The sequence below is a fragment of the Rhinichthys klamathensis genome, unplaced genomic scaffold (genome assembly GCF_029890125.1).
Source record: "Rhinichthys klamathensis goyatoka isolate OS25496 unplaced genomic scaffold, OSU_Roscu_1.1 h1tg000114l_1, whole genome shotgun sequence".
Taxonomy (NCBI): Eukaryota; Metazoa; Chordata; class Actinopteri; order Cypriniformes; family Leuciscidae; genus Rhinichthys; species Rhinichthys klamathensis.
Genome location: NW_026606651.1, coordinates 404,100 through 420,788, shown reverse-complemented (window position 1 = coordinate 420,788; position 16,689 = coordinate 404,100). Strand labels below are relative to the sequence as shown.

At 40.2% G+C, this 16,689-nt stretch overlaps 2 protein-coding genes across 6 annotated transcripts in view; both read right to left on the bottom strand.

The window, feature by feature from the left end:
* Window positions 1–1,931: 1,931 nt before the first annotated feature.
* Window positions 1,932–9,042, bottom strand: ap3m2 (adaptor related protein complex 3 subunit mu 2). 2 transcript variants are annotated; one of them, XM_056254692.1, is made up of 9 exons: window positions 8,927–9,042; window positions 8,210–8,490; window positions 6,647–6,818; window positions 6,421–6,558; window positions 6,220–6,305; window positions 5,598–5,731; window positions 4,314–4,521; window positions 3,791–3,935; window positions 1,932–3,103 (listed from the first exon to the last, which is right to left on the bottom strand). In XM_056254692.1, the coding sequence occupies exons 2-9, from the start codon at window positions 8,480–8,482 to the stop codon at window positions 3,003–3,005; spliced, it is 1,257 nt and encodes a 418-aa protein (XP_056110667.1). In that variant the 5' UTR covers window positions 8,483–8,490; window positions 8,927–9,042; the 3' UTR covers window positions 1,932–3,002. The 2 variants fall into 2 exon arrangements, with proteins under 2 accessions (XP_056110667.1, XP_056110668.1); XM_056254693.1 differs by lacking the exon at window positions 8,927–9,042 and adding an exon at window positions 8,579–8,698.
* Window positions 9,043–11,200: 2,158 nt separating this feature from the next.
* kat6a (K(lysine) acetyltransferase 6A) overlaps window positions 11,201–16,689 on the bottom strand; it is a 54,051-nt gene continuing 48,562 nt past the window's right edge. For all 4 annotated transcript variants that reach the window (XM_056254679.1, XM_056254682.1, XM_056254683.1 and 1 more), the window contains exon 17: window positions 11,201–16,673. In XM_056254679.1, the coding sequence (XP_056110654.1) occupies window positions 13,426–16,673 (3,248 nt within the window). In that variant the 3' untranslated portion in view covers window positions 11,201–13,425. The remainder of the gene's footprint in view (window positions 16,674–16,689) is intronic.

The window sequence follows — 16,689 nt, the reverse complement described above, 5'->3', positions numbered from 1 at the left end:
CATTTTTATCTGATACAAATTAAAAAAGATAATTTAGACATATAGCCTACAACGCACCCATAAACCGTGTAAAACGTTGTAAACACATTGAAAACATAGGTAAAAAGCATTCTAAAAGGATAACAGAAAATATGTGCGCCGGTATTCATGACTATCCTATCTTGTGCAATCTTTCTGTGAGTCCAGCACTGGAAAGTCTGGTTAGTCAAGTATTTTTAATTTGTAGATTAAAAACTAGAGATTATATCTATCGAATTAAAGCAGAGAACCTGCTGATTCGGATGAACCCCGTTATTTCTTTTAACGTTCATTAATTACTAATTATTGTAACTTACTTGAAATAATACTTACATGTGAAAATTGTTTTGTCTTGCAAATCCTTCATATTTTTACACTTAGGCTATAGGCTACTGTCACCTCACGATGATGGTGGTAACCGTAATTTCACCCATGTAGGTAATTTATAAATGACTAAATAACGGTGTTACACCCATGTTACAAAATATGTAAGGGTATCTGCTGAATGAAACTAAAGTAACTGTTAATGACATTCAAACTGAGTAGCCTACATAAGCACAGAGCTAGAGCAAAATAAACCCGTATGAACCCTATTAGTATGGCGAAATGAAAAGTATAGTCTATCCTGCAATCGACAACTAAGGAATCCTGCCTAATCGTTAAATGGCCCAAATATAAAAACCAGCCAGTCAAGTGTGTCGCACGCGCTCAATGAGACTTGAGCACGTGGCTCCTCATTCAGCCGGGCGCTTTAACTGGCGGCAAAAATGAAGAGTTCAAGAAACTGAGGTGTAAAAACCGGCAATGATCGCTTAAACTGTGAACACATACACGCCTGTATTAGCTTTTCCGATTAAAGTTGACAAACAAGTGACAGTTTTCCTTGGAAGGGTGAGAGAAACGACACATCAGCAAGGCCCCCCCTCTGCATAAAGAAAACAACACCCCGGGGTGCGTGTTGGAGCGTTGCCGTGCGCGATTTGTTACAAAGACACAAAATAGAACATTTCTGAGTGAACAGAATGTTACATTTATAAAGCATTCAATACATTGTAACAAAGGCAGTTCCAACGTTTTCTGGTGTTCTCGTTACATTGAGCTCTCATTTCACCTCATAGCCTAATACAATCGAAAAAGTTATCAGTAATCGATGTGTATTGCGCTAATCACCTCATTAGGGATACAAAAACGTACACATGAGAATACACATCTTTCACTTGTGCAAAATTTACGTTTTCTAACTTTTTCCCCCAAGGAGAAAAAGTTTCCAAAATGTAAAGAAATAATATGCAGGAAGGACTTACCAAGCGATGGAAACGTGCTCGTGCGTCTTGTCAAACCCCATTTAGATTAAAAAGATGATTTACTTTTAACAAAAACAAAAAAATGCATGCATATTAAACTCCACATGACTAGAATGACTAAAACGCAAGTCGTTTTTATCTTAAAATGCAGTGCAGATGAGGGAAAAGTTCATTTGCTGCACGGGTTAAAAAACACACTAAACAGCCAGGACATGACATGGCGAATTTCACGATAAGAAAAAAAAGTTGCTATTTCATTATGGGACAGACCCTTTAAACTTTCCTCTAAGTCTCATCCATTTACTCAAGGGAAGATTTAGAGTTAAAAAACGATGAGGAGGAAGGAGAGGCGGCGAGAGACTAAAGTAAGTTGCGGAATGGAGTTCAGAGTGGAACGATGGGGTTAAAATTACGTCATCGCGGTGACAACAAGATGTCTAGATTCGAAGAGAACTTTTAAGGGAAGACTCATGTTAAACGCTCTCTATAAGACCCAATGGTATATCACGTTGCCAACATCCTTACCACATGGTGACATTTAAACTCCAGATATTAACATAATACATTTTTTTAAATTTGCCTGGTTTAAGAGATGCACACTGCCAAACGGGCGTTTTGTGTATGTTTTATTACATAGCACTGTAAACAGTTGTATTTATCGGAAAAACAATAAGGAGGAAAGAAAACAACATCAATAGTATACTAAAAACAAAATTCACATCTTTCCTACTACATTTCATTCAGTTTCCATAAGCAAACAAACCATGAATCATCATCATCATCATCAAATCTCTAGAACTGGACTTTAAATGACTGGACAGATGCAAGAACTGTGCTACAAGTCCATCATTTTTTCAATGCATGTCGCATTCTGGGTAAGACAAATGATACAATCAAGCATCACATATAGCATTATTATGGATTGTTATTTTCAGTTATGCTTCAAATAGGTTGGTTATGGTCATATATGCAATAAATAATATGAGAAACAGTTTTCAAAAACATTCAAACAAAATAGATTTATACTGTCAAAATAGTACAGTAAACAAATAAAGAAAAGCTTCAGTGTTAAACCATCAGAAATATGGTTTACTTTGCACACAATCATTGAGGACGGAAGCCAAAATCAGTCTGTAATGGTAATATAAGACTATTGTTCTGCAATGCAGAAATTAGTCACCTATTGCCTCACTTCTCGGAGGCACAGATCAATACATGACAGCGCAGTTCAATCTCATGAAGAAATGAGACTCAGAAATGTCAGGATGGAAATACAGTGTGAAGGACAGAGTTATAAAGCTGACAATAAGAAATAAACCAAGAAAGAGTACTATGAACACAGGTTTGAGAGCAAATGTTATCCAAACAAGCTGTAAATAAAATGGATGAAACATTTTTAAATAAGAAAATGAGGCTCAGAATTGTAGTTACTGTCCCTTTAACCTGGGTGGACCTGTAATAGCACATTTGATAGTGTTAATAACAACAACATTGCATCTTTGGGAGTCACACGCTTCCATTAATGGATGACAGTCTTATCATACATTTTCCTGAAAAAATCCTGAAATGCATTCCAAAGGACATGTAATTACTCAAACCTGTTCCCTCTCTCTTTTCTTCATCCCCATTTTGCCATAAACCCATTGTTTTAATTATGGTACGGAAGCAGAAAGAGGTCCTCTAGGTTCGGACCTGGAATTTGCCAGCCTTGGTCATGTATTTGATGCCTTTGAAAGGTTTGTACTTCTCGCCGTACATGTCCAACCTATTTACTTTCAGACCTGTCGGGTGAGAAAACGGAAAGCAAACATGTCAGTTGCGAAGCACGTATGCATGTGGCACGATAGAGTCTTTGGGGAAAGGTTGCGAATGCTAAAAGAACTGAATCAATGATCCGTCAAAGCGCTTGAAACCCTCTGTCTTACAGTGCCATGTTACAGGTGCAGCTGTTCCAGCCATCTGTTTGAGAATCAAAACAGCGCCACCTCCTGGCCAGATAATGCAATTGTCATAAACAGTCTCACTTGCACATTCATATGCAGAATTGCACTTTATTACATCCCCTGTGGGAGATTATTCTTGACTGAAGGTCAACTGTGAAAATTTCTCTGTTTATTTCACATTTATTTTACCAGAACAAAATGTCAATCTCTGAGGTACAACAAACTAATTTTATATTTGAATGGACTAATTAATGCAATACATTTTATATCCCCAGTGGCAAATTCTACTGTGCATAGTAAAATAATACAATAAATATCCACAATTAAATGTGAACTAAAAACCGTGTGTAATCCATAACTGTTTAAATTCAATTAGTGGGCTAAAATGGTTTCGAAAATGTATAAAACACATACAACTTTTTGTTACTTTTCTATGAACAATCTTGGTGTTGTGTTGGGTCAACACTTGATGTCCTATATAAATTCTGAAGCAAAATCAGTTAAGAAATCAATGATCTATGGTACCTGAAATGGCCAGCTGCTGAATCTTGAACTGGATGTTGATTGTTGGGTTTTCATCAGGTTTAAAGGCTCCAGCCTGGAGACTCACAGATCCTTTTAGACTGGGCAGTTTCTGGGGGTTTATCTTACCCACATCCCATGACAAAAGCTGCAAATAACAACAATTCATCGCAAAATTAATATGCAGCTTCTGCCAGTTAAAAATTCACATGAAACTAAATAAAAAGACTGATGCACATAATGACAGCATTGCATTATATAAAATTTATTATATTATGAGCCCATATCTGGTAAATCATGACCTGCTATTAAAATGGACGTATTTATTTGATGTCACCATTAAACCAATTGATATCTGTTGATCAGGGAGCACTTCTTAGCCTTTGCACGTGAAAAATACAATGCACACTTGACATCACTAACTGATTTTTACAAGGAAAAACAGTGTGAAAATAAAAAGTTTGCTCAAAATGAACATCAGCAGCACCTAAAGAACAACAAACACAGAAACCAAATGCTTGTTTACCTTGGTGACAGGGTCAAAAGTGTAAGTGCCCTGTGAGGCGTTGAGGTTGGCATTGAGGACGCCACGGGGCAGCTGACTGCTCACCAGGACCGATTCCACCGCCTTACCCATGGTCTGCTTTGGGCCGAGGGTGAGCTCAAAGCGACCTTGAGAACTGCCCTCTCTGAAGCTGATGTTATGCTTTACATACACTGGGATGGCCACCAGGCTGAAGAATAAGGCAATGAAGTATTCAAATCACAGATATAACTGTATATAAAACTGCAAAATAACAGCTTATAGCTTTGCTCAAACATGTTACATAATGTTCTATATCAAATGTATTATAATAGAAAACAGTTGTTTTAAACTGTAATAATATTTCACAACATTTTACAGTGTTTTTGATCAAATGAATGCAGCCTTGGTGAGCATAAGAAACTTTTTCCAAAAACATGAAAAAAAAAAAAAAGTTACCAACAACAGAATGAAATGACTGATATTAGTAAGGGATTCTTGAGATTGTCCCACTGCTCTGCACAAAAGGGGCTTTCGCACCAGGAAGTTATAGGAACTCAGTCATAGGAACTATAACCACCAGGGCGGTCCCCTGAGAACGAAATTTCCCCCTAGGGCCATTTTCCTGGTTGCATTCGCAACGTAAGCCGGCCGACAGTGACATCATTTAAGCATGGTATTCAACAACTGGAGGATGGCGTGATCGGCACTGTGTTTTTGTTGTGTGTTGTGGGTTTCGTGATAGTGGAGATGGAATGTAGTCGTACAATTTATGTGATTGAAAAAGCAAAATAGAGGGCTAAGAGATTAAATCTCCTACAAGTTTCTGTGCTACATTTCATCGAGGCAGACAAAGGCGACAGGTAAATGCTAGCCATCACTGTTTTCCATATTCATGGAGTTAATTCCTGTATATGTAACCTTTGCGTTTACATGGCTTTTTAAAAAAGGTTGGTGCCGGTGCTTTGTATGGCATGCATTCGGCCAATCAACGTACACTTATGTCACTGATAGTTCCTGTTGTGCTGGGTTAGACCCTACTCTGACATAGGAGATAATGTAGTTCCCCCAAGAGGCGTTCCTATAACTAAAATCGTTCACAGTTCCTGCAGAGCGAACACCCCAAAAAGCAGGTACTTCCACCAATAGTTATAAGAACTATGAAAACGTTCCTCTGGTGTGAAAGCCCCTAAAGTGAATATCTAAAAGGGATTTTTTTGGGCCATTTCCCCACTATGAGTTACTAATCCTGCCTTTAAAGCTAATCATATGTTGGGATGTTCTCACTTCTGAGAGCTGACGTGGTAAGAGAGGAGACGGAAGTTTCCGTCTGGTGGGATGAAGGAAAGAATTCGCTCGGCTTCCCAACGCTTGAACCGCACACAGGGGTGGAAGCTGACATCATCCAGGAGTCGAGGGTTCTACAGAATGAAAGATGCCGAATGCAAAAGAAAAAAAAAGAAAGAAAAGGAATGAGGTATATGGGTTAGAGTTAGTAGTATATAGTAATATAAAATATATTGCAGACTTGAACTTCAGAAGTGCATTTGGTCATTTTTTAAAAGTGAAAAATGTTCTAGAATTGAGAAGCAATTTTGAAAAGTGAAGATGTCAGCCCAAGATAACACAAGCAAAGCATTATGGAGTGCACCTTTTTTCATAATGGATGGATACGCTTCTTGGAGCTTCAAAAACTCTAGCACTATTCAATGTCATTACAAAGCTGGGAAGAGCCAGGATATAATTTAATATAACTCTGATTGTGTTCGGCTGAAAGAAGAAAGTCATTTACAACTAATATGACTTGAGGGTGAGTAAATTATTCATTTTTGGGTAAACTATTCCTTTAAAAAACTCCAAGACACTGATGTATTGGTTGTTCAGGACTTCAAAAAAGTTAAAGATTTACCATAAATGACAAGGTAAGATCAGGCATTCCTGTAAGTTTCACACAGGCATCTACAACTCCCTGGATCTCTGCTGTGATAGTGGAACCTTTGAGGGAAATATATTAATTCATATTCATAAATGATTTACTGATTCATAGGTTAGTGATCAGACAGCAATGTCATCTGCGAAAATCGAGATTCAGACAAATAATAAGATCTACCTGATTTGTCAATGATAGCATCGATTTCTTCCACCACGTCAAAGTAAGCTTCATTGTTGGTATATTTGACTCCTGTGCGCCGCCATGGTACCACTGACAGCTGACCTGTAGGAAGCTGCTCGCCAACATTAGTACTTCCTGTGCACATATAACAAACACAAGAAATTATTATTATGGATTCACGAGCTGAGAGACATTTAACACACCACAAAATCACACAGAATACCTGTGATGGTGTTCACTACTGTGCGCAGGATGGTTGGAGGTTTAATAAGCTCTTTTAGGATGTTCGATTCGGTGGCCAGAGGGAAGCCATTATCCAACATCTCCTCCAGCAGCTCATAGACCACAACAACATTGTCTTTAATAGCTGCCTCTGTGCACACCCCAAAATAGTCCTAAAGGGGAAAATATAACACGTTAATTGAATGTTTTCAGAAGTAATAGTTGCACTTAAAAGTAATGCTTTATATTAAGTTCAGTAATACGTTAATATATTTTATCAGTATACGTTAATATATTATAATATATTATATATTAACGGATCAGTAGATCATGTAATGTACCACGGTAATCTAATCTGCCACATGTAATGTAACCACGGTAAATGTACTATGTGTAAATACCATGTTCTATGAATATCGTACTCATTCAGTATATTTTATACTGATCTACCATGTTATCAACATCTGATACCATCACTGTACCAGTGTTTAATTTATAGTGATTACTATATTTATGAGTCATGAACAATGAGTTTAAACAAGTTTCAGCTGTTAAATAACATTTCAATGTGTTTAAATTATTTTTTTTACTTTTTTATGTCAGGCGGTACAACCAAATAGTTGTATGGAAAGTGTACCAACCGACCCATACTTGAAATGAGCAGTTTTTACCAGTATTTGAGAGAGATCTACAAACCTTTTCACTCTGCTACAAGGATCAGTTGGGCTCCTATGGATGATGCATTATCATGTTGACCATTATAGGCCGTGAGACAGAGGGTTGATTGGTACCATTTTGAGGGATTAAACCGAATGGTGATTTTTGTGTAGGTATATGACCCTGTATTTGAAAAATGTGTGATAGCATTAGATTCAAGGTAGTTTTTGATTACGGAGGATGATTTTCAAACATATGTCAAAGAAAAAGGGTAAATTAATTTATCTTTAAAAAATTTTTACAATTTAAAATTGTATAAAATTTTTATAAAATGTTATAAATTTTTATAATAAAAAATTATAACTTTTTTAATAATTTTTTTAAATTATAAAAGGATAAATTTTTCTCTCTTGTAGTCACTGAACACCTTACCTTGAGGTAGGATGATATAAGTGTTGATTTCTAATGAAAGCTACCATGGATCGGATGCTATCACACATTTTCCAACACTAGAGATGTGTACCTTCATGAAAATCAAAAAGAAATTTAATCCCTCAAAATGGTACCGGTACCCCAAATTTGGGGTCCCGTCTCATGGCCTATTACCTTGTCAATTCATAACAAAAGAGCCATGTTTGCAGTTGTGCCACCCTGACATTTGGGGGGAAACAAATTGCTGGACGAATTTTATTTTATTTTATAATTAAGACACCATTTAAAATAGTTTTCTTATTCTGTTCATTTGTTCGGACAGTTGCACCACCTGACATTTTGGGGGGTTTAAGACAACAATAATGCAAAAGCAGGACACAAAAACATGCACGTAATGACATTGACCCATATATCAAGGCAAAATGGTATTACAACCTAACATCATGGTAAATTAGAAGAATAAAATCCCACAAACCTGAAATGTGTCCACCACACGATGGAGGAACTCGATGACAAACAGAGGAGGCACCTCGCTCTGTATGACGGCCACGAAGTAGATGCGATGTCGGAGCACGTTAATGAGGTAGTGGTGCGGGGTCGGGATCACCGGAGGCACGTTCTCCGGTTCCGTTGCCCGTTCCAGCGCCTCGAAAAAGTAATCGCAAACGGATCGGCTGACCACACTCTTCCAGTGCTTCTCCAGAAAGATATCCCCCGATGCGTTAACCAAGAAAAGACTGTGGATCATCGTGACAGCTGGAAAGACAAATCAAAAAATGTGAAACGCAAAATTACAAAATACTTTTATGACAGACATGATGATTAATGCAGATCTGAAGCCTACATGGTCTTTAGTCGTTCAGGCAACAACAGAAGAGTAAACCTGCCAGCATCTTCATGGGTAACTGATAGGCCTCTGAGCTCATTTGTTATTCTACATCCCTATCTGGTTACCGGATAGAGAATAGATCGGATGAAGAGACAGGAACGAGTTGGTTTAGTTGTTGTTAACATGATCACATCACCATCCCCGTTTCTATGCGTTAATATTTTCTCCTCCCCTCTCTCGCATCACAGGACTGTCTTGTGACAAGCTACGGATTAAAAAGGTTCATTCATTCGACATTTTCACCAGGCGTTTCTTTTTCTTTTGGTGTAAATGCTCATATCGTATACATTAAATAATACTCACGATTTCTGGATTTTATTTCTGCCCCTTCCCGTGATTTTTTTTAATAAAGCAAAACCAGAAATGTCGCTTCCTTCTCTGTTATTTTGAGACTAGAAAATGTGTTATTGACTGTCATTCGTTCTGACCAATGGTGGGCTACGTATAGCACGTGTGCCCGCCCACTCTAGTTTTAATTGGTATATATTGCGGAAGCTAGTTGACAATAATACTCAAAGGTCATTGGACAGGGGCAAATAAACGTCACCGCACAGCGTTTTTTTTTATTGGCTCAAGGTATCGTGCCCTCTGATAATGGGAATAAAGCTTGAAAATAGGGCTGCCAACATCTCCATAGGATAATAAACTCTCTACATAATGCATTTATATAAGACATATTGCTTTCTTTGCATATAAACAAAAATCATTAAAAATATTTTGTCTCCACATAGATGCCTGTTAATCCTGTCACCATCTTGTGTTTCTATATAGACAGATCATTTTCATATACAATAATAAAACTAATTTTAGTATTAACAGAATGTTTTATTCAAGCCAGTTGTGTCCCCATGACTGTTAAACTACACTGTCCAAAAACAAACATAAAAATAAATCAATCCTGCTTAAAACTAAATGTAAATAAAAGTTTCAATGTAGCTACTTTTCTAAATCAAACATTGCAAATAATCAGGCAGATATTTATGTGACAGGGGAATAAATAAAAGTTGTGTCCGAATTCAAATACCTATAGGCATCATAATAGACTCTAAACTAACTTTTAAATCACTATTTTAAAAAAAGGTCTGCAATCGAGTCAAATTTAAGATCACACTTGTCACGTCAGGCAGCTAAAATGCTCAGTATGGTTCTGTCTCACATCACTGTCTTACAACCTGGTCACAGGCAAACAAAACAACACTAAAATCACTTTATAGAGTCACTTTATAAACAGACAATCAAAATTGTGGATAAAAACATTAAGATATCACCATTGTGCCATTTTACAAAAGCATAAGCTTTTAAGTTGGGAAAATGTCATCAAGTATTCAAACCTGTATACAAAATCATCCATGGTCTGTCATCTCCTCCACTCAGTCAGTTCGTAAACATCAGGAACACCAGAGAGTAACGCGAGGGTCGGCCCAGGAGACTGTTGTTCCTCTGCGGAAAAGTGCATTTAGTCAGAGTGCCTTTTCAGTTTCAGCAGCACAGGTGGAACTCTGTCCCTCAGAACATCAGAGAACTCACCACATACACTCTGTTCAAAAAGATCTAAAAAACTGGTTCATAACACATCAGACATGTCAGCATTAATAAGAATATGTATCTTGCCATAACCCAACCTGCTGCCACTTGTGTCTCTGCTGTGTCAATGTGTATAATAACTTTTATTTTATTTTAACATAATGCCTGTATTATTGCAAACTTGTACACTGCAACAGGATTTGAAGAGTTATATCTGTTTTACTGCTTTTTATATTTGTATTGTTCACTGTAATCTTCTTTTAGATATACAGTGAACAATACAAATATAAAAACAACGGATGAAAAATAGCATTTTGGCTAATTCTGGTGCATTTGCAGCAATGTTAATTAATGTACACTCTCCCTGTCAAATAAATAAATAAACTATTAAATAAATATTTAGAAATAAAATGCCATAAGTGATTTATTTAGGTATGACAGCATCCTATAGTCCAGTATAAAAGATGGACATATTTTGAGATCTACTAAAGATTAACTTAAAAAACATTGTTAAACAATGTTATTAAAGACTTTAAGTGTGTGGTATATGATGACAAAGGTAATCTAACTGTAAAAATAGATTTAATCTTAAATATATAATAAAAATATTATATATATATAAATTTGAAAAATCAGCACAAAACCCTTCAAATACATCATAGTTTAATGATGAGCACAATAATAAACTAAAACAGACAACCCTGTTTTTAAATGCAAAGAATTTCCCAAGTTAGCGACAGATGGCACAACGCAATTTAACAAAAAGACTTGTCTGATAGAATGTTTAAAGAAGTTTAGTGTAAAAGAATAAAATGGAAAAGCTCAGAAACCTTATTCAGCTAATACAGTTTCTAAATAAGAGATCAGTTTTTACTCATTTACAAGACTCCACTGACTACATTAGGAACACAGTAAAGATTAGCCAGTTTTCAAAACCTGAACAAACTCCATCTGACTGAAGCACACTCTGCTTTTGAAATGATAGAGTAGCATGACTTTTTATTAAAATAAATGAATGATTTGCTCCTGAAATTTTTCAAGAAATACAACAAGTGAAATGGCTCAACATAATTTATTTTTGTTTCATGTTAAAATGTACAGAGTTCTTTGAAAGTACTTGCTAAGAAAAAAAGAAAAGAAAGAAACAAATAAATGGAAATACATACAAGGACAAAACAGAGAGGAGTGGAAGGTGGACGCTTCCCACCATCACAGAGCGCCCCGGCTTGGCTCTCTCTCTTTCTCCGGCTACCAGGCTCTCTCTTAGCTTACAACTCACCATGTACAATTACAAAGTATACGAAAAGGTAAGCAATATAAACAGACAGAAATATACTGAGCTCATTTTTACATGCCTCATAGATGTAAGGAAGTTGTCCTATACACACACAATAACCAAGAAAATAAAGAAAATAACGCTAAGTGACCTTTAGATATCTGTTTTTTCCTTTTGTTTTAAAATAGCATTAATATACTACACAAAGATAGAAAACTCTAGAGATGAGATGGAATGGAAAGGTTAAAGGCATCTTAAATTCACTAAAAGTGAGTTGTAATTTTTTTTAGTTTTGAATTTCTTAATAATTTTACCCCAAGAGTCGAGCTAAAAAATATGCATTGTTTTTTCCTGAAACAGAAGTGAAAAAAATGACAGTACCAATATCCATGTCAGAATTTCTTTTTTTATATTTTAGAAAAAACATTTTCTCTACAATAAGTCTTCTAAAGTCAAAAAGAGTCAGCTTGTGTCATAAAAGAAAGCTGCCCAGTCTGATAAAATTCAGAAAAACAAAAGCGCACAAATAATATATGAAACGTCAGGTCTTTGAGAAAGATTCCTCATATTGACAATGAATACTGGAACATTAAGAAATTCTCTGCCCGCTGTCCTAAAACAGTAACATCTCAGGACATCATGCACTTTAACCTTTATCCCGGGTATGAGTGTTCGTTTGTCCATGTGTGCATTGCAGACACGGATCTAATTATTTGTACAACTCCCTCTCGTGGCTAACAGACAACATTTCCTCTGCATGATCAGCTGGAGTACGAGGAGCGCTACTTACTGGTGCCACAGTAAGGCCTACTTTAGGAGGCATCGTTAACATCATTGGATGAGCACAGTTCAAAGCTAACTGCTCAGCAGATGTACTCCTGTGTGGTTCAACCCTTTTGACCCACCACATTAAGTGGACGCTGCACTGTGTAGTATGAAATTAAAGACCTTCCCACTATTGACATCTGTGGAGTGTTCGTGAAAAGTGTGTAATAGATTTCACGAGTATGTGCTGTGAACCAGGTAGTACCAGAATATTTACATTATTAATTTCCATGGACTTCTGTTCAGTCCAGTCTATGGACGCATGGTCATTACTATTTAAGTCCATTAGGGCTCTTACCACTATTAAGTTGTGATGTACACGGTTCCATAATGGGAAGACACAGATTTACAGACAACTCGGACACCTTGTGCGTCCCGACTAGAAGTGCCTCCACGTAAGCTTTCAAGTGGCTATAGAGCTGTGTGTGTGAGCGACTGTATTCATGAGTGAGTGAGTGTACGAGTGAGCGAGCATGAATCACTTTGTCCAGAACAACCACACACATAAAGCATGAGAAGGTCAAACTGAAACACAAGCATTTCAACAGTCATTGAAAAAAAAAAAGAGAACATTTTAAAAAATAAAGTAAATAATAATAATATAATATAAAAAAAGAAAAAAAGTCCATCTACAATTATTTTGTCTCTTTTAAGGTAAGGCTTCCTATGTCAATTGAACGATTGTGTGCATGATTCAATGTATGTTCATTAGCAACGTAAATGTATTTGTTTCTCAGTTTGAAAAGTTAGGTCCACTTCCCCTTTAGCTGCTTATATGCTTTGCCCCTTCTGTCGCATGGATGGAGTGGCGGACACTTCGGCGGACCAACCCTGTTGGTACAACCGTGGCAGACTGGTCTGAAGGACTGAAGGAGCATGACACTTGCCACAATAAAGGTCCATTAGATCATCTCGCATGATCAGCCCATCATCATTTCCCCAGCTCCATCAGCTCAGGCAATTGGGAAATGAACCTAAAAGGAACAGAGCTTGACGACAAAATATTTATAAAGGAAAAGAAATCGTCGTAGTCTCTATGTCCTCTTCCTCCACCAAGCTCACTTATCGTGTTGCTTTTTCGCCCAGACTTTGGAGGGTGGAAACAAATGGATCAAGTACAGAGATGCAGAGTCTGGTGGGGAATGTCTCTCAGTTCTCTCTGCTAGTTCTCTGGTGCTCATCTGCTCATGTAAGGCGACTGTTTGGGGACGCCAGCGTAGCTGTGGTGTGAGGGGCCCGTGTACATCATGTTTCCATGATGATTGGGCTGCATAGGCTGCTGTGGGTAACCCTGCCCTCCCATCATGCCCATTTGCATTTGCATGGGGTATTGGGCCGGCTGGTTCATATAGGGCGGGTTACTGTGGTACCCGCTGTTCATCATGGGCTGCGGCATGCGGTAGCCAGCTGACATGGCAGCATTTAGCTGATTCATGTTCATAGAGTTGTAGGCAGCAGGTGTGGGCATAAGGTTGGTCATCATGCCACGCTGCACCGCTAGAGTGCGTGGGGAGCCTTGCATGGTCACAGCGCCAGAGCTGCGACTGTACAATTGCTGCTGGTGAGGGGAGCCTGCAGGAATTTGAGAGGCTTTGGAACGAATTGAAATGTGGCCTTTGACAGTAGCCATTTGGCCTTGCAACCGCTGAGTATGGGGAGGGGGAGGTAGTCCGATGTTAGCGCCTGTCATGTTGCACTGAATCAAGGGAGAGCCCAGGTTCATGGAGCCAGAACTCAAATTGGGAGGTGGGGTCATAGTGGGCTGAGCCTGGGGCAAGGGTGGGTGTGGGGAAGAAGCAAGCTGTGCTAAGCCTGGGTTGGATAGCGAAACACTTGTGGCATATGAGGTGACAGCAGCTGAATGCGAGTAAGACATGGCATGCGGGTCCATGATGGTATTGGTTAGCTGCTGGAGTTTGGCTAAACTGAAAGTAGCTGAGGGTTGACCGTACCCACCCGCTCCAAAGTCCTGGCCCATGCGGTCATACAAACTCCTGCCTCCACCACCGCTGCCTGCACTTTCAGGAATCTCCATGATCATGGGTGTGGAAGCGAACCCATTTCCCATGCTGCACTGCGAGAGTGCTTGCTGTTGAGGTGGAGGGGGTGGTGGAGCAGAGGGTGGAGGCTGAGGGTTTTGCTGCTGTTGAGGTGGTTGCGAGACTTTCTTCTGTTGCTGCTGGCTGGCACTTGGAGGCCTTTCGATGACGCAGCCTTGTGGAGACTTTATACCACAAGTTGGAGTGCTGGAAGAAGGGGGAGGAGGTGGGGGTGGAGGTTGTGGGACGCCACTACCACTGTTAGCTCCAGGTCCATTAGTTGGTCCAGGACCCGCTTGCTGGATAAGGCTACAGCTCCCCATGGTGATCTGAGAGCCAACGCCTGTGCTAGAGGATGTCAGCCCAGGAGTTGAGACGAAGGAGCAGCTGTTGCCTTGCGAAGATGATGACGATGGTGTGGTTGAACTTGAGGATGAAGATGACGAAGAGGAAGCAGCCACTGCTGCTGCAGCAGCTGCAGACATGCCACCTCCATTACTTCCATTTCCTCCTCCGTTACCTCCACCACCCATGGTTGAGTCATAGCTGCTCGGATTGTCATAGTTTTCGGTGGTGCTTTCAATGCTGCCAAGGTCACTAAAGCCACTGTCCACCACTTGCTGTGAATGATCAGAAACGGATGGCACATCCATCATGGGGGAGGTTTCCATGTTTTGCAGTGAGGGAGCAGATAGAGAGCTGGGATGTTCTGGGGTTATTTGGGTATACCCTCCGCCTGTTCCCCCTCCAGTTCCTGTGGCACCAGGCACCCCTGGTCCAGGGTCCATAGGACCAGGAGTCATTCCAGGGCTGTTGACTGAACGGACAGACTGGTTTGGTAACGTGGGCATTGGTGGGTTGGGCATGGGACTGTGCTGGGAGGCTCCACACTCTTCCACCAGGGCTAGTGTTTCCTCCTCTCCCTCACCGTGACTGTAGCTCTGGAGGGTTCGACAGGCAGCTAGCGTCTCCTCACAGTCCTGGTAGGCTCCATGGGACTCTGCATCCTCCTCCTGAGACTCACCTTGCGTAAGTGACTGGACAGCTTGCACTGTTTCTAAATCCAGCTCACTGCTGTGGTGATGCGTGTGTTGCTGGTGGCTCAGGTCATCTTTGAAGTCAGGATGCTGGTGTGAGTGCTCAGCCCCCATCATGAGCACGGACTTATCCTCGACGTGTAAAGGCTGCATGTCCAGAGGTTCAGAGGGGACCGCAATGGTGGTTACTGTCTCTACAGCTGCCGCAGCTGCTGCAGATTCCTCCTGCTCTCGTCGTCGGCGTTCATCTGTATCAGCAGAGCTAGTCTTCACCTCTTGTACCTCCTCTGCATCCTCCTCCTCGTCCTCGCCCTCCTCCTGTTTGCTGACATAATCCCGTGTCACGTTGACCTGCATGTCTAAAAAACCCTCACTACTCTGGGGTTCTTCTTTCACAGGGGGAGAGCGAGCAGGCGACGATGGTTCCTCCTCTTCATCATCCTCTTGCTCCTCCACATCATCCTCAGAGTCTTGGCTCTTCTTCCTTTTACTGCTACTGCTGCAGTCACTTTTCTCTTCAAGACGACCGTCCCCTTCGTCATCTGCATCATGATCATCACTACGTCGGCTTCCTGAACCTGGTGTAGTTGCTGTTCTCCGCTTAACCCCATTATCGCAATCTTCATCATCCTGCTCTTCATCCTCTGCATCTGCCACATCTGCGTTAGCTCTTGGCTGAGAGACCCTGGTGCTGGAAGACTGTGGCATGGAACGAGACGTTGGACAGCTGATCTTCTCCACTGCCCATGGTCGGTCATCCTCTTCATCATCATCTTCTGGCTCAGACAGAGGAGAAGGTTTAGGTACAGGGGGAGGGAGGTTGGAATTTTTTGGTGGCCGACCTCGCCTTTTGGGTTTAGATGGCTCTCTAAAACTCTGAAGAAAATCATCCTCCTCTTCAGAGTCTTTCTGCTTATCAGGGTTGAGGTCAGATGTTATGGCTCTGGCTGTCCTCTTACAGGTCTTGTCCTCCAATGTTGAATTATCTAGCTGCTTCTGCTGAGCTAATCGGCTTTGCTCAAATTCCTGTCTCGCTGCTTCCTCCTGGGCCCGCTGAAGGTAATAGCTGCGAGGTTTTCTGCCAGGCTTCATTTTGATCTTTGGGGGAGGTGGGTCCTCTGAGGATGGAACTGCCAGACTAGTGTCAGCTGTCTGACCGGCTCCACTACCAGGCTTCCTGCCTGGGCGTTTCTTCCAGTGGAGTGGCTTGCGACTCTTGCCTTTAGGCCAGCCTTTCTTCTTTTTTACTGGGACCTCAGGCATCTCAGTTGTTGCCCCTGTTCTCTGTGTGGCCTCTGAAGTTTCAGGTCTTCTCAGGACATCAATTGGCTTCAGCACAGGAGTGGGATCTGAACAAAAAAAAAG

What these genes read in the sequence shown, in the direction of transcription:
- ap3m2 (XM_056254692.1), bottom strand. Translation starts at nt 8,482, where the DNA reads ATGATCCACAGTCTTTTCTTGGTTAACGCATCGGGGGATATCTTTCTG. An exon ending in GTGTGGTGGACACATTTCAG is followed by an intron (nt 6,819 to 8,209) that starts GTTTGTGGGATT and finishes TTTCCCCTTTAG; the next exon opens with GACTATTTTGGGGTGTGCAC. An exon ending in TCAGCAGCTGGCCATTTCAG is followed by an intron (nt 3,104 to 3,790) that starts GTACCATAGATC and finishes CTCACCCGACAG; the next exon opens with GTCTGAAAGTAAATAGGTTG.